This window comes from Monodon monoceros, unplaced genomic scaffold (genome assembly GCF_005190385.1).
Source record: "Monodon monoceros isolate NGI ecotype Baffin Bay Population unplaced genomic scaffold, NGI_Narwhal_1 Super_Scaffold_13, whole genome shotgun sequence".
NCBI lineage: Eukaryota > Metazoa > Chordata > Mammalia > Artiodactyla > Monodontidae > Monodon > Monodon monoceros.
This window is the reverse complement of record NW_021703769.1, coordinates 79,557,121-79,577,869: the sequence shown is the minus strand read 5'-3', so window position 1 is coordinate 79,577,869 and position 20,749 is coordinate 79,557,121. Positions and strand designations below refer to the sequence as shown.

The 20,749-nt window shown below is 61.1% G+C and overlaps 2 protein-coding genes across 2 annotated transcripts; one reads left to right on the top strand and one right to left on the bottom strand.

Moving 5' to 3' along the window:
- The first annotated feature begins 51 nt into the window (after positions 1–51).
- On the top strand, positions 52–5,307 carry GNB2 (G protein subunit beta 2). Its single transcript, XM_029222136.1, has 10 exons — positions 52–216; positions 2,489–2,634; positions 2,850–2,888; positions 3,005–3,111; positions 3,422–3,485; positions 3,569–3,731; positions 3,826–3,892; positions 4,233–4,434; positions 4,527–4,743; positions 4,823–5,307. The coding sequence occupies exons 2-10, from the start codon at positions 2,578–2,580 to the stop codon at positions 4,927–4,929; spliced, it is 1,023 nt and encodes a 340-aa protein (XP_029077969.1). The 5' UTR covers positions 52–216; positions 2,489–2,577; the 3' UTR covers positions 4,930–5,307.
- Positions 5,308–7,519: 2,212 nt separating this feature from the next.
- On the bottom strand, positions 7,520–16,834 carry GIGYF1 (GRB10 interacting GYF protein 1). Its single transcript, XM_029220527.1, is given in 26 exon segments — positions 7,520–7,982; positions 8,072–8,201; positions 8,289–8,452; positions 8,537–8,697; positions 8,831–9,015; positions 9,261–9,488; positions 9,567–9,707; positions 9,777–9,859; positions 9,987–10,087; positions 10,215–10,331; positions 10,416–10,516; positions 10,635–10,801; positions 10,920–11,091; positions 11,306–11,406; positions 11,616–11,753; positions 12,185–12,293; positions 12,423–12,676; positions 12,911–13,081; positions 13,299–13,339; positions 13,703–13,811; positions 13,924–13,972; positions 13,974–14,036; positions 14,179–14,274; positions 14,375–14,504; positions 14,598–14,773; positions 14,953–16,834. Coding segments are annotated over 25 exon segments (3,099 nt in total). The 5' UTR covers positions 14,633–14,773; positions 14,953–16,834; the 3' UTR covers positions 7,520–7,929.
- Positions 16,835–20,749: the final 3,915 nt, after the last annotated feature.

The window sequence follows — 20,749 nt, the reverse complement described above, 5'->3', positions numbered from 1 at the left end:
GTAGTTGGTCTCGCCCAGCCGGGCCCTGGGCGCGGCGGCGACGGCCGCGTCACTGGCGGGCGGGATCCCTCCGCTCTAGGGAGAGCAGAGCTGGACGGTGAGTTGCGGTGACTGAGGAAATCCATCCGCGTCGCCGCCGCTGCCGCCTCCGCCGCGGAGGAAGACAGGACCTCCCGCGCTCCTCTAGCGACCCTTCGCAGAGTCCCACCGCCACAGGTACCTCCGCTGATAAAAGGAGTCCTCATTCCCCCCCTAAGCCCCAAATTCCCAGGGGGGAACCTCTCTTCTGTCTGTCTCCCCGGTCTGGCCTCTCGGGAGCGGACGTAACTCTCCAGACCTCCCCTCCCTTTTTCTGGCCCCGTCGCTCCCAAACCCGGAAGGGAAACCGGGGGACCCTCGCCTCCAATAACGCACGCTCTCGCTGCACCATCGGGGTTATTTTGCCTGACCCCAGATCCCAGGCCAGCCCCACCTACCTCTTGTTCCCTGAGAAGTTGGGGGTCTAAATTCGGGGCTTCCTCTAGGCCCCGCCCCGCCCCCTTTCCCCACCTCTACCACCCCCTTGCCTGCCCCTGGGTAGCACCCCTCGTGTCCTCCCATTTCGCACCCCCGCCGGCATTCGCCTTGCAAAACTCCAGAATCCTCACTGAGGCAGGCAGGGCCGCGAGGCTACCCTTCTCCTCGTCTCCACCTCGATTTGGGGTCTGCCCGTGTTTTCTGGCCACATTACCCTAGACCGGACACCTCGGCACCCTATTCCCCTTAGTAGTCCTAACCCCACGCTTAGCTCCCAGGCGGCCCCCCCCCCCCCCCCCCCCCCCCCCCCCCTTCATTTTGGCAAAAAGGAGGTCGTGGGGGCCGGAGGACCAGGCCCACTGCGCTTCGCAGCGCGGCACCGGCCCGCGCCTTCCAGCTGCCAGATCCGGGGACCCTCCCTTGTCCCTTCCCCTTCTCCCCACTAGACCTGCGGAGGTGGTTGCACCCCCATTTCTCCGTGGTACCCCCGGCTGCTGTATGCCCAGAACCCGGGCCCACCTAGGGGGCCCTGGCGAGTGATGGGGATTGAGGTCTGGGAGCGTCGCCCCCGCCCCCAGCGGCTTCCTCCCGGCCTGCTTCCTTCTGCCCCGGGCGTCTGGCGTTGCCGCCCCGCCTGGGCTGCCGGCAGCTGGAAGGAAGGGGCTTTGTCCGGAGCTGGGGAAGTGGGGTGGGGGGCTTTGCCCCCTCCCTTTTTTGGAGGGGCGTCCTCGGGCGCGGGTGTAGAAAAGCTGAACAGAGGGGAAATGTCAGTGGGGAAGAGGAACGCCCAGGGTACGGGGGAAGTGGGAGCAGGATGGGGGACGCCTGGGTGGGCAGAGTGCAGTGTGCATGGCCAGATCACACAGGTGTCTAAAGGGGAGGGGGGGCAGGACTCCGGGCCCTGGAGCGGAGCCAGCCAGGCCCCTGGGGCCCCGGCGCGGAGCCCGCGGGCTGGGCTCTTTGGGGAGCCGGGCCGCCTGGGGCCGCCCGCTCGCCCGCCCGCCGGCGCCTGGGAGAGAGCAGCTCCGCGCCTCTGGGCCGGGGACCTCTCTTTGGAGTCCTAATTACTCGAGAGCGGCTCCCACGGGCTTTCTGCGGGCGCGCCGGAGCGGGCGGCCTAGCCGCTGGAGGGAGCAGCGGCTTGGGGCTGGCTACCTCGCCACCCTCGCCTCCACCCGCCGCGGGCGGCTAATGGGGCGCAGCCGGCCCAGGGATAATCCGGGGTGAGCCGTCCCGAACCTATTAGTGCCCAATCGGCTTTTCCCAAATCCTGTAAACAGCCACCCTGGCTGGTTCTGGAGAGGGGCGGGAGGCTGGGTCGGGCGGGGGCGGTGGGGCCGGGGGTGGGGTCATCCACCCTACAGGTCTCAGCCGTGGATGCGGTTGCCTCGGCAACCGGGCTAGGGTGGGGGCACTTCACCAATGAGGTGCTCTCAGTCCGGGTGACGGTTGCCTAGGCAACCCCACGAACAGCCCAGCTTTCCCCTCTGGTCTCCCCCACCCCCAGTCGAAGCTGGGGATGTGTGTGTGGAGGGTATGCGGTGTATGGGGGTGAATTTAAAGAGGCACCGTCCCTTATAAAATTAGGTGCTAGGGAGGGCGGTGTCTCTGCGGGCCGGGGAGGACGCCCGGTCTGTTTTCGAAGGGACTCTCCCCGCCCCTTCCCGCACCCCAGTTCCTGCCGCGGGTGTCCCGCCCGGGCTGCTGTCCGAGGGAGGAGTTTCCCCTGCGCTTCCTCTTGAGCTTCCCGCTCCGTTTCCGGGGGGCGGGAGGAAGATTGGGGAAGTCAGCTGTTCCCCGGCTACGTCTCTCCCGTGCCAGAGGCCCGTGCTCTGTCCGGGGGACCGCGGCCACCGCTGGCGCCCCCTCCCCCTCCGACCTGTACTTACCCCTTCCGGGCCGCGCGTCAACCCCGCCTTTCCCCCTTCTTCCCCGGCGGCCTTGGGCCTGACGTCAGCCCTGCATCCCCCAGGCCTCGGGCCAGCGGCGAGGAGCTGCCTCCCCCAGCCCCCGTCCCGCGGCCCCCAGCCGCCCCCAACCCCGCCCCACGGGCCCGGCGCCATGAGTGAGCTGGAGCAACTGAGACAGGAGGCTGAGCAGCTCCGGAACCAGATCCGGGTGAGGGCCTAGCTGCCGGGCTGCGGCGGCTGAGCGGGCAGGGCCGGGTGGCTTGTGTGCACCGGGCCAGGGGAGGGGTTTGTGTGTGGGTGGTGGTGGGGTACCCTAATATACTCCTGTCTCATCCTCTCCATTCCCCTGTTTCCTGTTCTCTTTCCTCTCCTCCTTGTCTTATCTTCGTGTTTCTCTATGAATGGCTCTGCCGTCTCTTATAGGATGCCCGAAAAGCATGTGGGGATTCAACACTGACCCAGGTGAGATGAATCCAGGGCTGGACTTGGGTTTAGGGAAGGAGCACGGGTTGGAAGCATACTTCTCAGAGGGCCCTGCCGCCTGAACCTTCCTGAGCCCATTCTGCCTCCACCTCCAGATCACAGCTGGGCTGGACCCAGTGGGGAGAATCCAAATGAGGACACGGAGGACCCTCCGTGGGCACCTGGCAAAAATCTACGCCATGCACTGGGGGACAGACTCAAGGTGGGTGCGGCTGGGGCTGTGTGCTGAGCTGTCGTGTTTGCCTTGGGCTGAGTTTATGGCAGGCAGGGTGGGCAGGGGTAACCTTGCACGTCTGGTGCCAGAAACAGGATGCCCGTGTTGCCAAGTCTGTTTGGGAAGCCCATGACTCCCAGACATCCCCAGGGGATGGGAAACAGGGCCATACCGACAGGAACTTCTCAGCTGCTGCTGGGAGTTGTCTCCCACCAGATGGGAGAGGGGGAAGGGTGTCCTGCCTCCAGAGGGGGCTTCCCACCCTGACCCCTCTGTGTCTCCATCCACTCTCCGACAGGCTGCTGGTCAGTGCCTCCCAGGACGGGAAGCTCATCATCTGGGACAGCTACACCACCAACAAGGTAGAGGTGGCACCTGAGGCCGGATGGGGCTGGGCTGCAGGCCCTGGCTGGCTCTGACCCTGGGCACTGCCCCTCGTCCATAGGTCCATGCCATCCCGCTGCGCTCCTCCTGGGTCATGACCTGTGCCTACGCGCCCTCAGGAAACTTTGTGGCCTGTGGGGGATTGGACAACATCTGCTCCATCTACAGCCTCAAGACCCGTGAGGGCAATGTCAGGGTCAGCCGGGAGCTGCCTGGCCACACTGGTGAGAGGCGCCTGGCAAGCCACAGGCACTGTTGCGGGGTGAGGGGCTGTACTGCCCTCCCTTAAAGACCCGGCTGACCAGCCCCTTTCCCCAGGGTACCTGTCATGCTGCCGCTTCCTGGATGACAACCAAATCATCACCAGCTCTGGGGACACCACCTGGTGAGGCCCTGCCAGGGCTAGGCAGTCGGGACTCACCTACACTTCCTGCCGGGGGAGGGAGCACCGCCTCAGTGCTCAGGCGGTAGTCCCCACCCTGCGCAAGCACCGGCAGAACCCTTGTTCTGAACACTCAGCCTTTTGCTCCGGTGGCAGGAAGGAGGGGGAAGTGGGGGACCCCTTCTCACCTGGGACAGGAGCAGGCTTCTGGCACCCAGTGGCTCCCGGTGCCCCTTGTGTGGAGGCTTCACTGGGCCTGGGCTCACAGGGTGGAGGGGTAGGGGAGAGGGAGTCTGTCCTGCACCCGTCTCTGATCCATTCCTTCTTCCTGTCACCCCTCCAGTGCCCTGTGGGACATTGAGACGGGCCAGCAGACGGTGGGTTTTGCTGGACACAGTGGGGATGTGATGTCCCTGTCACTGGCCCCCGATGGCCGCACCTTTGTGTCAGGGGCCTGTGATGCCTCCATCAAGCTGTGGGACGTGCGGGATTCGATGTGCCGACAGACCTTCATCGGCCACGAATCCGACATCAATGCCGTGGCTGTAAGTTCTGGGGCGAGCTGGGCTGGCCCATCTTGGCCAGGCTCCAGGCCCTGCCCTGCACCCTCATCCCACTCTGGTCTCGTGTCCTGCAGTTCTTCCCCAACGGCTATGCCTTCACCACGGGCTCTGACGACGCCACGTGCCGCCTCTTTGACCTGCGGGCCGACCAGGAGCTCCTCATGTACTCCCATGACAACATCATCTGTGGCATCACCTCTGTTGCCTTCTCGCGCAGCGGCAGGCTGTTGCTCGCTGGCTACGACGACTTCAACTGCAACATCTGGGATGCCATGAAGGGCGACCGTGCAGGTGAGAGCTGGGAGCTGAGCAGGCGGTGGGCGGGGACAGGGAAACGAGGCTGGAGTTCTGACGTCCCGCTCCGTCCCAGGTGTCCTCGCAGGCCACGACAACCGAGTGAGCTGCCTTGGGGTCACTGACGATGGCATGGCTGTGGCCACAGGCTCCTGGGACTCCTTCCTCAAGATCTGGAACTAACAGCCCCGACCCCAGCTGGGCCCAGGCTAGGAGGGGCCCTGCCCATGCCCACACTACAGGTCGGGAGCTCTGGGGCTGGGTGCACACCAAGCCTCCCTCCTCGGGCCACGGGGCCTCGGGTCCCTGCTCCCCTACCCAGGTTTGGTTCCTCCCGGGGCCCCCACTGTGGAGATTTAAGATGGGAATAGAATGGGGGAAGAGGAGGGGCAGAAAGCCCTCATCCTTTTGCTGCCCTGGGGTCAGGGCCTCATCCCTCTGGAGGGCCAGAGGCAGGAGGTGGAAACTCCAGGGGCTGGCTTTTTTAAAACTGGTTTTATTTTAATTTTTATTATATTTTCAGTTTTTCCATAAAGGAACCAATTCCAACTCTGTACCTGGTCTCTACCCTTGCTTGTGTCTTCCTCGCTCTAGGTATCTGTCCCCAGCGGCAGACCGGCTGGGGGGATGTGGGGCTCCAAGTAGTGGGGTGGGGACTACCACTCCTCCTCAGCCGGAAGCGGAGTCACAGGTGGGAGGACCTTCTCTGGCCCGCAGGTCACAGGTGTTCCACACACACAGCCCTCCCATTTCTAGTCTGGCCTGGTTAGGCTGGCCGACCACAGCCACCCCTTGCCTGTGGCTCTTTCAGTTCCCAGCTCTTTCGAGCTGTGCCTCTCGTTCCCAACATCCCCTTACCCCAAGAAACAACTCAGACGCAGGAGGGGAGAACACACACCAAGTTTTATTGGGGGGAAGCGGAGTATTTACAGAGGCAGGTAGACGAGAAGGGAGTCACACAGGTTGGGGAGATGGTGGGTACAAGGCAGACAAGGATACAGAATGACCCCTGCACCCACCCTAATCCCAGGAAGGGCGGGGGAGCAGCCGGGGCCCAGGAAGACGGGCTGGGAAAGGACAGCAAGGGGCCTGAGTCCCTGGGCTGGGGGGCTCAGGGGCTTGTAAACATTGACCACTCTCAGAAGGGGATGGGGGTGGGAGAGGGCTCCCCCTACACTTCCTCACAGGGTTAAGGCCTCTCCAGGCTCAAGGACCCCCTAAATTCAAAGTCTCTTTAGCTGGGGGGGGAGGAGAAGGAAGAGCCGGGGAAGAGTGTCATCCCCCCTCCCCCTGCATTGGCTGCGGCAGGGGTGGGGGCAGTTACATTCAGTCACAACAGTACTCCCCCAACACCTCTAATGCCACCAAATACTGGCTCGAGGAAAGGGGGAGCTGGGGGGCCAGCAGCAGCAAGACATTTCCCCCTGGCCCATCACCCCCTTATTGCTTTAGAGAGAATATTGTCTTTTCACGGACGCTAACACTGTTGAAACCAGGGAGAAGCAGGTGGAGGGGGCCCCTCCACCCCCGAGGCCAGCTTTATCCCCCAACACTGACCCAGTTGCCACTTTGGTGCAAAAAAAAAAAAAAAAAAAAAAAAAAAAAGTTAAAAAAATCATCTCTCTGGGGATAGATGGGGAAAGAAAACTGGGGCCACTCCCCATTTCCCCAGGGCAGGAAGGATAAATACATTCATGGAGGGGAGGCAGTGGCAGAATCTTGCCCTAATACTGCGCTCTGAGCAATGAGGTCCACGGGAGAAGTTAAATGAGAAATCCAAAAGATACAACAAACTTTAAAAAAAAAAAACAAAAAAAAAAACAACCCAAATGGAGACAAACCCAGGTAGGTGATTGGGAATAAGTTGGTGAAGGGCAGCCTACCCCCGACCCAGGAGAGACAGACACTCCCATTCTTGACACCCCACCCTACCCAACATTTAAAAACATGAGGGGAGCAGGGAGGGGAGAGGCCGCTTGCTCCTCTCCCATTTGGTCAATGGAGGGGTCAGGGCCGAGCTGGGTGGTCCATATCCCACACAGCTGGCTGCAGGTGGGGGGCTCCCTTCTAACAGCCCCGCACTGCAACCAGAAGCCCCAAGCGGCCCACTCCCGTGGCCTCCTTGGCCCCTCGCCTGCCCCCTTCACAGGAGGAACAACAGTCATGAAGTGGCGCCTCTCTCTCCAGCTCCTGGAGGAACTGCTCCGCCCCCACCTCTCTCGGGTTGAGGCAGCGGGCGCAGCAGGGGCTCGTGGCCCAGAGAATACATTCACGTGGCAAGGCAGGGAGCTGGAACCTTCAGCTTCACACCCAGGCCGGCCCCCCGAATGGCAGCGGAGGGGGAAGCCCCTCACCAGGGCCAGAGTGGAAGTTCTGCCGGCCTGACAGCCAGATGAGGTTGGCACTGCCGGCCCTCTCCCATCCACCCTGTCAGCCGGCGCAGGGTGGCAGCCTGGGGCGCTGAGGCGGCCTGGCCCATTTGTGCAACTTTCCCCAGAAGCAGCAAAGCCAAGGGGCTACTTTGGCCCCCACCTCAGACACCTCTGCCACAGTCACAGCAACAAGGGAGCCGTTCACAGCGGGTCCGGCCGGCGGGGCTGAGGGGGCCTCGCTGTGCAAACTGCTGGCACCCCAGCTTCCAGTTACCCCAGTGGCCCACCGTGTGGGGCAGGGAGGGTAAGTGCAGCCTCGGGGGCCAGGCAGGACAGGTCCGTGGGGCCCGTGTCCCCACTGCCCCAAAATAACAGTGTGTTTTTTCTTTCAGTCTCCTAACCATTTTTTTTGTTTGTTTTTCTTTTTTCTTAAAAAAAAAAAAAAAAAAAAAAGAAAAAAAAAAAGAAACAAAAACCTCTGTGGATCTTCCATTGTTGCTCCCCCTATCCCCAAAAGGGAAAGGGAGTGCTTAGAGTCTCCTTAACAATTTTTTTTTGTCTCTAATGTTTTCTTCAATGTTGTTTAAAATTAAAAACAAAAACAAAACAAAAAAACCCTTCCCCCCAATCTGTAAAGTGCCTCGTGGTGGGTGAGTTAAGGTGCATCGTGTGGTTTGTAACAAGTGCTGGGGACCCTGCCCCTGCTTCCTCCTATGCTCCTCGTGGGGAGCCTGCAGGCTGGGGACCCAGGGGTCCAAGCCGTTGCTGCTGCCCCTGGCCTATAGCCCAGGGTGCTGGTGGGACGGGCTGGTCAGTAGTCATCCACGCTCTCGATCTCACCAGAAGGTCCATGCAGGGAGTACCCTGAAGCCAGGGGAAGCTGGGTTTGAGCTCACCCACCCAGGCTCCTGCCCAGTGCTGAGCAAGGAGCCTCCTCCCCACTCCAAACTCACCCAAGATGCTGGGGTCCGAGTGCAGCATCAGTGCCCGCCTCTTGGCCTTGCTGCCCTCCCCAGAGCCGAGTTTGGTGCTGTGGTTGGTCTGAAAGGCTGTCTGCAGGGAGCCACTGCTCAGCCAAGCCTCCTGCCAAGCAGCAGAGAGGGAGGGGGGGCGGTCAGGGGAGCACTGGGCGCCCTCACTGCCTCTGGCCAGGGCTCTGTGGAACCTCACCTGCTGCTGCTGCCGCTGCTGGCTGGCCTTCTGCTTGGCCCTCCGCTCCAGGAATTGTTTGGCAAATTCTTTGGCTTCCAGCGTGTCCCCCAGGCAGGAACGGATATAGTCATGGACGTCGTAGGGGGATTCCACCTCCTTGAGGATCGCTACAGCCATGGGCACTGCGGGGCAGGATGGGGCTGTCAGAGCCCACCTGACGCGGGTCTGGTACCCCAGCCCAGCCTCCCGGGGAAAGCCGCCTGTACCGTCCAGGCTGCCCGTGGTGCTCAGGGTGTGCAGCATCTGCTCACACCACTGGGTGAAGCCATCCTGGGGCCGGGGGATGCCCTGGAGCAGCTTCAGCAGCTTCTCTTCCTCTTCCGTCTTTTTGCGCACAGGCCGACCCGACAGGTGGCTGTACGAGTCACTGAGCGGGATGGAGGTGAAGCTCAGGAGTCCCGCACCCTCCCACGCCCACCCCCGCAGGCCCCGGCACCCACCTGATGAGCTCAGGAGTCCCGCACCCTCCCACGCCCACCCCCGCAGGCCCCGGCGCCCACCTGAGAGAGGGGCTGCTGCGGCTGTTCTTCAGGCCCAGGCTGCGAGCCAGGCTCCCGCTGCTCTTGAGGGTGTCCTCCCAGAGCCCCAGGCCGCTGCTGCCCCCACTCTTGTCGGGCCCGCCCCACAGCGGCCCAGCCTCAGACACCCACTGGTTCAGGGGGGTGGCGCCCAGGCCCCCGAGCTGCTACAGAGGGCAGTAAGTCAGGGTGGCCCAGGCCGGGACACACACACTCAACGCTGAGTGGGAGGTTCGTTCAGGTGGCACGGGGGGTGGGTGAGGTGAGGTGAGGGCCTCACAGAAGAGAGTGCCTCCAGGGTCACATGGGGACCAGTGTGCCCCCCACCCCGGGTCACCCCGGGAGCTGACCGGAAGGGGTTCCCGAGGGCCCCAAGGTGCCAGGCAGCAGGGGCCAGGCTCAGCCTGCTCACCACGCGGTGGTTGGGAGCCTGGGCCCGCGAAGGCTCCCGAGGCTGGGGCTGCTTATGCATCTGCCGCTCGCCCTCCAGCTGCAGCTCCAGCAGCGTCTTCATCGACAGGCCCTGCTTGGCCAAGCCGGCCCACAGGGGGGGCGGGGAACTGGGCGCAGGAGGCACAGGGACGGCAGCCACCGCCTGCTGCTGCTGGAGCAGCTTCAGCAGGAGCTCCTGCTGCCGCACCTGAGGCAGAGACGCGGTGAGGGCCGGCGGGCACCCCCGCCCGGCCCGGGCAGGACGCGCGCTCGGCCGGGCCCCCACCTGCTTGCGCCGAAACAGCTCCTCTTCTTCCTGCCGCCGCTTCTGCTCCTCCTGCTGCTGCTGGCGGCGCTTCTCCTCTCGGCGCTTGCGCTCCTCCTCCTCCCGCTTCGCCCTGAGCTCCACTTCTCTGCGCTCCTGGAACTGCAGCGGTCGACATCAGACCGGACGTCAGGCCTTCCCTGCCGGGCCCGGCCCCCGACGCCCACTCACCTTGTGCCGCAGCTGGAGTTGCTCTAGGATTGGACCCTGAGTCGAAGAGTTAATTGGTGTGTCCCAAAGACTGGCCTCACCGCCTGCGGGAGCAAAGGCAGCTGCAGGAGGGCGCTCAGCCTCAGGGTACCCACCCACCCGCGGCCGTCGGGGATAGGGAGGGGACTTCAGGGCTCAGGATGGGCCGGGCGGCAGTGGCTGGCCACACACCTGACTGTGATGAGGCTGAGGTATGTATGTCCCAGAGGGGGCCCGAGTCTGGCGCTGACAGGGACCGGTTCATCGTCGGGAGCAAGTTCTGGTCCCCACCCCTGGGGAGCAAAGCACTGACACTCAGCACCCTAAAGCCATCTCCAGCCTGCACCCCACGCCCCCACCCCCCGAGGGCTGTGCGCGCGGCCACGGGAACACAGAGCGAGGATGGAGCATCCCACACACCTGGGGGGCTTGAGAGCTTGGAGCTGCTGCAGGAACGCGGTGAGCTGTTGCGGCGGCGGCGGCGGCAGGTCCCCCAGAGCCGCCTTTTCCCGGAGTGCACACTGCGGGAGCTGGCGGCTGCCGAGAAGCGGACAGGCGTGAGGTGGGCCGGCCACAGGGTCAGTGCAGCCCTACTGACAAGCCCTGCTGGGCCCCCCATACCTGCCGACCAGCTGCAGAAACTGCTGGTGCTGCAGCTGCTGGTACAAGGCGGCTGCCGCCAGCTCCTGCTGCTTCTTCAGCCGCTCCTGGTCCATGTTTCCCTGAGTGAGGGCCAGAGAGTTCCGGCGGCTCTGACCTTGGCTTGCTCTGCAGCACCCGCTGCCATCCGCCAGGCTCCCACCTCCCGTCCCTGCTCTGTGCAAAGGGGGGTATGCTCACCAGCAGTGGGGGTGGTGAGGGCCCAGGGGCAAAGGGCACACGACCCCACATCTTGATCACCTCACCCAACGGCTGGAAGCCCTCATCACAGCCCCGCTTCACAAGCAGGGCCATGGAGAAATAGCCCGCCTGGAACCACTCCGCCATCTCCTGTGTCGTGAAGGGGCCTGGGCCAAGGGAAAGGGGGCTGTGGTCAGAAAGGTGCGCCAGAGGAGCCCTTGATGAGAACGGTGCTGTCCCCACGCCCCAGGAGCCCCTCCTGCATGCCCTGCTTCCCATGGGCACCTTGGATCTCCCCCTGCGGGTCCTTGTAGAACCACTTCCGGGCCGCGCCATGGCTGAGGGGGAGGGCGGTGGCAGCTGCAGAGTGGCGCAGGCCCTGGGCCTGGATGGCGGCTGTGAACTGCTCCTCCTCCAGGGAGCTGTCCTGCAGGGAGGCCACGAGCTTCTCCGCCTCCTGGGAACCCAGGGGGAGAGGGGAAGCCTTAACCGGCCAAGCCCAGCAACATCGGACGGGGCTGGAGCTAAGGTGGGGTGGGGTCAAGAGAGCAGGTCCTAACACAGCGGGACCAATGGGGAAAAGCCTGGAACCGGGGCAACGACAGACAGAATAAAGACTCTCTGTCCCCCCAAGAGGGGAGGATCCCCAGAGCCTTCAGGCCCCCTCACACCTGCTGTAGGTGCTTCAAGCCTTCATCATCTTCCAGATCTCCAGGTGGGCCAGGGGGTGAACCCACCCCAGGACTCAGCTGCACTGCCCTCATATCGTCTCCTAGAAGGAGCAAAGAAGGGAAGGTGGAATGGGTGAGTCCAGAGAAGGGAGCGAGACAGTCCCCCTTCTACCACCCTTATTCCAGAAATGTCGGCGCTAACTCTGGCCCCCCCACAAACACTCCTTGCACCTCCTTCCCACAGGGAAGGGGAGCATCTTCCCCACCAGCCCCAGGCTCCGGGGAAAGGGCGGCCCTGCCCTCTGGCTACCTTCAGCTGCCGGCAGGTCTTTCTCCAGAGCATCATCGCCTTCCCCGTTGCCTCCCCAGAGTGGGCCCAAGCTGGGCAGTGGGGATGGGGAGCTGGACTTCTCCTCCTGAGGAGGCAGTGGGGTCAGTTCTTTCCCACCTGAAAGGGAAGGGTAATTACCAGAATTCAAAATCAAACCTTCCATCTGTGGTCAGAAGGGCCTCTGGGTATTGAGTCCACCCACGTATCTTTGGTCAACACAACTAAGGTTCGGTGAACTGACACCACAAACCCCACTTTGCACACTTCCTCTCTTGCCCCTGCGGTAATGGACACGCATCCGTATCACCGTCCGGGGCTGTACACACAATACCACTGGTTTAATACCGTGTTCGACAGATTCGAGGGACTGTCGAAGGTCATTTTGATTCTGCTTTGATTTTTATCTGACCCTTGGCCTTCTGGACACAGCCCTGCTGTTTGCAGGCTCCTCCCCACACTGTGTCGGCACCGGCCTCCCTCCGTGTTGCCCGCGGACCCCGCTCGCTCGAGGCTGCAGGCGTCCTCCTTGCCCTACCGCGCAGGCTTACCCGCCTCAGGCCCCTCCTCATCCAGCCCTTCGGAAGGCTCTTCCTCCTCTTCCTCCAGACCCTGGAAGTCGAGCTCCTGCTCCTCAGGAATGGGCTCCTTGGGGCCCTTCTGCACAGGTTAGGGGATATGACAGGGAGGTGAACGGCAGAGGAAAAAAGGGTGGAGTGAGAGGACCCCCTCAGGGCAGGTTCCCACCAACCTCTAAGAAAAGTCTCCCCCTCGCCGCCTCGCAGATACCTTGACAGGCAAGAAGGCCCCAGAGGCATCGAAGGTGCCCATTTCTTCATCCTCATCGTCCAGACACCACTCCGGGAGCCCATCCTTGTCGTCATCAAAGCCGTCAGGCCCTCGGCACCTCCGGAGGTGAGAGCCGCCCCCCCCACCCCTCCCCTCCTCTTCACCACACCCTCCTCGATCCCCTCGCAAATCAAATTCAAACTTCCGACGCCGGTCCCCATGTTCCCGCCAGCCAGCAGAGCGGGGGCCGCCATCTGGGCAGGAAAAGTCGGAGAAGGAGAATCGGTATCCCAGTCAAGCCAGAGTCCCCACTCTTCTGCCGCCCACTGGGACCCCCGGCCCGGAACAACCGGCACTTCTGGGACTGCATTCCCACCCGCCCCGCTCCAGAACTCTCTGCTCCCTCTGCCTGGCCGTAGGTGCCCACCCTCACAGAAAGTTCTCGCCGCCCACCACCCCCCACGGCGCCCACCTGGCCCCCATCTCACCAGGGCTGGCAGAGCGCCAGCGGTCGCCATCTCGCCGGGGTCCTGCCCCAAGTCTCCAGCTGCCCTCCTCCTCTTCCTCTTGTTCCTCCCGGAGAGAACGCCAGTTCTCGCTATCTGAGCGGGCATGCTCCTTCCTCGGGCCAGCCCCTCCCTCATCAAACCCGGATCGCGCTTGGGAGCAGGGGAAGACACAGTCAGCGGGCGGCGGCCACGGTCCCTGCAAGACTCTTACTATACACCTTGCTGGGAAAGAGGAGCCCAGCTCCGGGCCCTCCTGCCCCTACCACCTCCCCCAGGAAACATCCCCCAACCGGGGCCACCCATTTCAGTCCTCCCCCACCTCTTAACGAACTCAGGGCCTGGCCACCACCCTCGCCACTCTCCATACCTCCATCCCTCCTGGCCGACTTCTCAAACCGCCTCTCGCTCCTGTGGGAGGGACAGGTGTGGGTCAGAGGACAGTTCCGCCCCCAACCTGCAGGATCTCTGCTCACCTTGTTCATTCTGCCCCGAGAGGTGCGGGAGGGGGCGGGGGGGGGCAGGGGGATGGGGGAGGGGGGACGGGGGGGGGCTTGGAAGGAAGCCCAAGGGCGTGCCCAGAGAATCGGAAGGAAAAGGGCAGGGTCATAGGGGGTCAGAGGGCACAGAGAGAGCTCTCTGACTAGGGCTGATCTGGTGGGTCTCCTGGTGCCCTCTGATGACAAGACCCAAGCCTCCCTCCGTGAGACCCTGGGCCCTAACCCCGGGGCCCCTCTCTGCTCTGCCTCTGTGCCACCTTCTCCCAGCCTGCACCTGTCATCCCAACTCTGGCTACGCTGGATCTCCCGGGGGTTTCGGCCAAAGGCCCCATCGCCTTCTTCAATGCTTCTTTGGTAAAAGCAACTGTCACCGCGGCCACGGCCTGGAGAAGGAATGAGGTGCGCGTGGGAAACCTGCCGGCTCACCCCTCCAAGTCCTCAAGACCGCGAATCCCACCGCTGCCCGCCCCAGAACACGCCATCACCCCCCTCTACCTCGGCTCCGCGTGCTGCCCCTGCCACGGGAGGCGCCACCTAGGGGGGGGACCAGCCCCTTTCCCCATCAGCCTCAGCACAGCCACACTGTTCACTGACAGGGAGAAGTTTCTCTGAGGAGGGAGCCAGGGGTGGGAGTGAGGACCCAGGCACCTGACCGCTCCCACCCCATCCACAACCGCAACTCCACCACCTGCCTTCCCAACTCCAGCTCCCTCCACGGTGGAGACGCGGCACCCGCTGGCAGGGCCCCACCTGCTCCTCCTCAGTCAGAGGCTCCAGCGCCAGGGGCTGCAGCGGCTCCTCCTGCAGCACCGCAGCAAACTCCTTGTCTTGCAGCTCATCGGGGACCTGTCAACCGGGACAGGAGGTATCACATGCTCCGGGGCCCTCTCCACCGGCCAAGGCCAAGCGGGCAACTGGGCCACACCCCACGCCCGCCCACCCCTACCTTGCTCTCCTTGACATAGAGGGCCAGCATCTCCTCTCGCCCGTAGCGATAGTCGGCCAGCTTGTATTTGGGCATGGCGGGGGATGGGGGTGGGGAGGCCACACTGCCACCACTAGAAAGGGCCCTCAGCCTGCAGAAAGGGCACGAGAAGGAGAGGGACAGAAATCTGAGCAGCCCCGTCCTTCCCGGCTTCTCTACGCCACCCAAAGCACACTTGACTCACCACTCAGGCCCAAAGTTGAGGGTCTCTGCTGCCATTGTGGAGCTGGGCGTGTCCTAGAGGTCGAGGGGATGAGCAAGGGAGGGGGTACCGGGTGTTCACTCTCCAAACACCTGTGGAGACGTGGGGGACACTGGGCCTTGGAGACAGCACAGCCGGAGAGCCCGAGAGGATGAGGACTAGGTGGGTACAGTAATGGGTTCTGTAAGGACTCGCCTAAGCCAGCCACGTGCCACCCACACCATGAGTTAACCAAAGAGTCACGGTGGAGGAAAGCCTGGGGGAGGGGAGGAAAACAGGCAGGCAGAGCCCCTTCCAGCTTCCGCAGGGGGACGCCCTCCCTCTGGCCCAGACTCACCTGGCAGCCTTGCCCAGGGAAGCAGGCAGGGCAGGGGCCGGGCTCTCTCCAGGCAAGGGCCTGTGCTGGAGTGAACCAGGGTCCCCAGGCAACTGGATGTTGGTCTGACCAGAGCAGTGCCCAGGGAGGGACTTTCACATCAGGGAAAGATCCTTATTGAGGGGCAAAGAGAAGAAAGTGGAGTTAAATTAAAGGTGAGACAGACCTCCCTGCCTCCAGCCCTCCTCCGTCCTGCATAACGAGAAGGCCCACAGCTGCCTGGAGGCCGCTGGTTACGGAGCACAGGGCAGCCCAGGCCCTGCTCCTCCTCATCGCTGCCCTCCACTCATCAGGCCTCTCGAGCAGTCAGTTCACTCGGCCGAGCCCGGCGGAGGTGCTGGGGGTGTGGCAGGGAACGCCAGGCACCTCCCGACAGCTGGGCACTCTTGCCAAGTGGCCCAGCATTCAGTGAAGGGGTGCCTGAGGTACACGTGGATGTTTAGGACAAAGATAAAACACACACACAAGCAAAAAACCCACTGGAGTCCCAAATGTTCTAGAGAGAGAAAAGGCCAGTTATTAAGAGGGTGAGAAATTTGTCTGGGAGCAAAATTACCTCTCCCCTGAGAACACTCAGGTCTGGCCGCTTGGCAGCTAGAATCCAGAGACTCAGTTTGGGGAGAGACCCGGTACAAGGGGAGCAGGGGCTATTCCAGAGCCTGAGGTGGGGCGCGCTGAAGGCCGTGGCCGGCCACTCCAGCCAGCGTGCCCAGGGCTCACTCACCAGACCGGAGTCAACACCGAGGCCCGGTCCCTGGGATTGGAAGAGCCCGATCGTAAGGACAGAGAGCAAAGGAGGGAACGACGTTACCGTGATACAAGCTAGGAAGAAGGCTCCCTCACCACAAAGCAGGAATAAGGTCAGAGTTACTGAGGCTGACAGAAGCGGTTGTGGTGGTGGCAGCGACCCGTCCCTCTAAGGAACAGCGGAGGCGGCTCTCAGGAGGCGGCACATCCCTGGTGGTGCCAAGCAGATGGGGGGAGGGCAGGGTCTCAGGGAGCCGTGTAAGGGCTTCCCTCACTGGCTGGGGCGGAGGCGGGACCGGAGCACCTCCACAGTTCCCATCGACTCCAAGACTCCACAACTCTGGGAAGGAAGGAAGAAGAAGGGTTTCCACCAAAGGGGCCAGGGGAAAGCGGCTCTCCTCCACAGCTGCAGCCCAGAGCAAACTCCACGACAGACACGGGACCCACTCCCAGAATCCCAGCATCCTAGGGTGAAATGCAGCTTGCGAGACCATCCAGAGCAGGGCTGACCTCCCCCGGCACGGGTGTCTCTTCTACAACAGCCTCAGCTAGCCATTTCTGGAGCTGGAGCACGCCACAGCCCACACGGCCGTCAGAGAAGACAGGCCTGTTGAAAAGCTCTTCCTGTCACTGAATTCGAGTAGGCCTCCCAGAACAGCCAAGTCCGGTTAGTTCTGTCTACAACCCTTATGTAATTTGGCCAACGAATGACTCTTGAAAACATTAGCTAAATAAAACATACCAGTCACGGAAGAACAAATATTGGATGATTCCTCTCACGTGAGATTACCAGGGGAGTCAAATTCAGCAGAACAGAGTAGACAGTGGGTGCCAGGGCTGGGGGTGGGGTGGCAAGGAGAGTGGGGAGTTGTTTAGCAGGGACAGTTCCAGCTGAAATGGGGCAGATGAGAAAGTTCTGGGGATGAGGTGATGGCTGCACGACAACGTGACGAATGTATGTAACGCTGCAGAATCATATCCTTAAAAACAGCTAGCGCGGGGGCTTCCCTGGTGGCGCAGTGGTTAAGAACCCGCCTGCCAATGCAGGGGACACGGGGTCAAGCCCTGGTCCGGGAAGATCCCACATGCCGCGGAGCAACTAAGCCCGTGAGCCACAACTACTGAGCCTGCGCTCTAGAGCTCGCAAGCCACAACTACTGAGCCCACACGCCGCAACTACGGAAGCCCGCGTGCCTAGAGCCTGTGCTCCGCAACGAGAAGCCACTGCAATGAGAAGCTGCACACCACAATGAAGAGTAGCCCCCGCTTGCCGCAACTAGAGAAAGCCCGCGCGCAGCAACAAAGACCCAATGCAGCCAAAAACAAAAAAATAAAAATCATTTAAAAAAAATAGCTAAAATGGTATATGTTATATTTGACCATTATTAAAAGGTTTGTGGGGGGACTTCCCTGGCAGTCCAGTGGTTAGGACTCCATGCTTCCAATGCAGGGGGCGCAAGTTCGATCCCTGGTCGGGGAACTAAGATTCCACATGCCGCGTGGTGCGGCCAAAAAATAATAATAATAAAATAAACATTACTGGTTAAAAAAAAAAAAAGGCTTAGGGGGAAAAGAAGACATTTGGGGATAGCTATCACATACTAAGTCTTCGCCACTCCAAGAAAAACACCCCACTTCCTTCAAACAAACTCAGGAGAGGCTGTTCTGAGCCTCTTCCAGGCCACCCCAGAAGAGCCCCATCCTAGACGGATGGGACAAAGAGTCCTGCGAGCATGGAAAGCTGCTGCGGGGTGAGAGGACAGAAAGGGGACAACTCACCCTCCCACCCCTCCAGGGAGTGGCAAAGGCGGCTGGCCGCCGGGCGCTTCCCACTTCAGCCGTCGCCCTTCTGTCCTGGTTGCAAGGAGCGAACTGAGAAAAAGCGCTGGCTCCCGGTGTGAAAAGCAGGGAAACTGCGGAGGCGAGAGAGACAGGCAATCAGGCGAGAGGAAGTGGAGGAGCGGCCGGTGAGAAAGGTCAAGCGTCCAGGCGGGCCCAGCCAGGGGAGGCCTGGCTCCCAGAAGCCGGTGGCTGCCTGGCCCTCCGACTGTGGGCAGCACACACGCGCCCCACCGTTTCTAGCTCCAAACAGGCGTGCGTCTTTCCCACGCCCTTTGTCAAAGCCACTGCTTCTCAACTGGGGGCAACTCTGCTCCCCAGGACACATCCGGCAATATCAGGGGACATTTGTGGTCGGTGTGACTGGGAAATGCTACTGGCCTCCAGTGAGCAGAGGCCAGGGTTGCTGCTAACATCCTACGCGCACAGGGCAGCCCTCACCGCAGAGTCGTCTGGGCCCAGATTACCAACAGGCACACAGTTAAGAAGCCCTCCTGTGTGCCGCAGGCAGAAGGTAACCATACCTATTGTCTGTTTATGGGGAAGAATGTAAGACAAGAGGAACCAAATTACTCCAGCTCATTCCTGCCTCTGAAGAGCAAGGAAATCATTTCCTAATTACACTGTCCCATGAGAGAAACCTGCAATCCTGCCAGGAGGGAAATCCTCGGGAAAAGAATAGATTAAACAAAATTGTCCTGAGTCTATCACAAACTTTGAAAGCCCAGCATTTGGATCCCCTTCCAGTGAAGGAAAGAGGAGGAGGTGGCAGGCAGCGGACGGAGACAGCATCCCTCCCTGGCTACTTGACCTAAGGACGTTGTGCTTAGCCCCCACCTCTCAGCATCTGTCTGCCTCATCTATCCACACCCCGCCCCTTCTCCTTCTCAAGCCTCAGCATACCCTCACTCCCTGAGCACCTGAATTACTGCTCTTAAAAGACTGCCCCCTGCCGGAGTCCAAGGGAGAGGACACACACTGGTCCTGGGTACTCACGACAGGCTTGAGGGAACACGAGGGGACCCTGTTCTCTGGGGTTCAGAACTCACAGGAGAAGGAAAAAATCCAGAGAATAGGCAGTCCCAGTACACACTAAGTTAAGAACGTTAGTTCCTCATTCCATCACCGCGAAAATTAGCCCCAATCCAGAGCAATGTGCTTTGGCACAGGAAGGTACCGCTATTAAAGGAAGTACAATACCAAATTCCCCAACATTTGAGCAACCACCCAGCCCCAAGCCTGTTGGAGGTGACTCCGCCCTTTCTCAGGATGGAAAGATTCTCCATGCGGGGCAGAACTCTTGAGACTTAAAAAGAGGTGCAAGCCCATGTTCTTCCCAGCTGGTCAGTTTTCCCAGCTCTGCCCTCTGAGCCATCAAAACAACGCCCCGCAGCATGTCTCTAGTTAACAGTTTTCAAAACACTTTCACACTTTACCTCATTTGATCCCTTCTGCCCACTTGCCCAGTCTTGGGCTCCAGGCAGAGAAAACAAGGAAGAGAGGCTGCAGCTGCCCTGACAGGAGACACTGACATCTCTGACACCCTACCTGAGACTGGAGAAGGGGCACATGTGCAGCAAGAACCACCCCAAATTCACAAGCACACTTTGTGAGTTTTAAACCATTTTAAATTTCTCGTTAGAATTTTTAAAATCCTTCCCATAGGGACTTCCCTGGCTGTCCAGTGGTTAAGACTTCACCTTCCAATGCAGGGGCTGTGGGTTCGATCCCTGGTTGGGGAGCTAAGATCCCACATACCTCGCAGCCAAAAAACCAAAACATAAAAACAAAAAAAACCACAGAAGCGATACTGTAACAAATTCAATAAAGACTTGAAAAATGGTCCACATCAAAAAAAAAAAAAAACCCTTAAAAAAAAATCCTTCCCGTAGCCACTTCTCACCTCCTCTGCTCTAAAGTGGGGCTTTTTTTTTTTTTTCCTATCCCAAACTCCAACTACAGATGTAAAAGCCAGGGCAAACTGGGGTCCTTTAATCCATCAAACCAGAGACAACACTGACACATCTGCTGGCTGAGAAAGACAGGCCAGGAGTCTAAGAACAGAACTCACTTGACTGTAATCACCATGTGGGACCCCTCGAGGTCCCTGGTCCAGGCCATGGCAGCCACACAACGCCCAGATCTGTTCCAACCCTGCCCAATGACACAGTAGACCTACCATCTAGGAAATAAAACTGAGGCCGGGGTGAGGGTGGGTGGCCTGGGACTGCACAGGGAACGGTACCGATGAAGGACCAGAGAGCAAACACCCACACTGTGAGAAGCTAAGGGGACCAGCCTGTTGGTACCCAAGGTGTTTCAGATGCAAGCCAAGGGGCGGGGGCTAAATTGCAACCGCGTGTCAGCGCTCGGGCAGCAGAAAGGCTGTGGAGGCTGATCTCTGGAAAAGCAGCAATGAGAAGCAAGAGGGGAGTGAGACTGGGGTGAGTGGAAGAAAGAGCTGGCCAACAAGTACTGGTTGAGCATCTATCCCCGGGGCTAGGCCCGGCCCTATGATGGACCAGACCTGTACGCTCACTGGGAATTCTAATAATGGCTGGGTAAGACGTGAGAGATGAGGGTCTTTTTAAAGTTAACTTGGAAAAAAAAAAAAAAAAGGCAAAGTGTGAGGGGCCGTGACTGGGGAGCTGCTGCATCAGGGGAGATGGGCTGGGAAGGGCCCAGCCTGGCGACAGGACAGACTAAGGTGTTTCACACGGCCGGGCAACCGGGAGGAAGACCCCAATGACCAAGCACTAATGTCGCCCGCTGAAAGGAAATTTAGGCGAAGACCCAGGCGAAGTGCTGTGGTTAAGAGGAGAGGCTTCCACGTTAGCCAGAAGTCACGGAAAGCTTGGACTTTAAGACCCGCCAGGCCCAGCTCAGGCCGATAAGAAACCGGAGGCGCGTTGGTGGATATCTCCGGGGAGAACCGGGCATTAGGGTCCCGGGCCCCCGGGCGGAGGATGCGGGCGGGGGTAGGCGGGTGGCCTGGGCCGGGCTTCCGAGGGCCGGAGAGCTACCGTTAGGAGCGCGGGGGTGGGAAGGAGGCGGGCCGGCCCGGGAGGACGGCGTGCCCTTCAGGGAGGGGGCGCCAGGTGCGGGGGCGCGGGCGGCCGCCCCCGGGAGGGAGCCGGCCTCCCTCCGGGCGGCGCGGGGGCTCGGCCCGCGC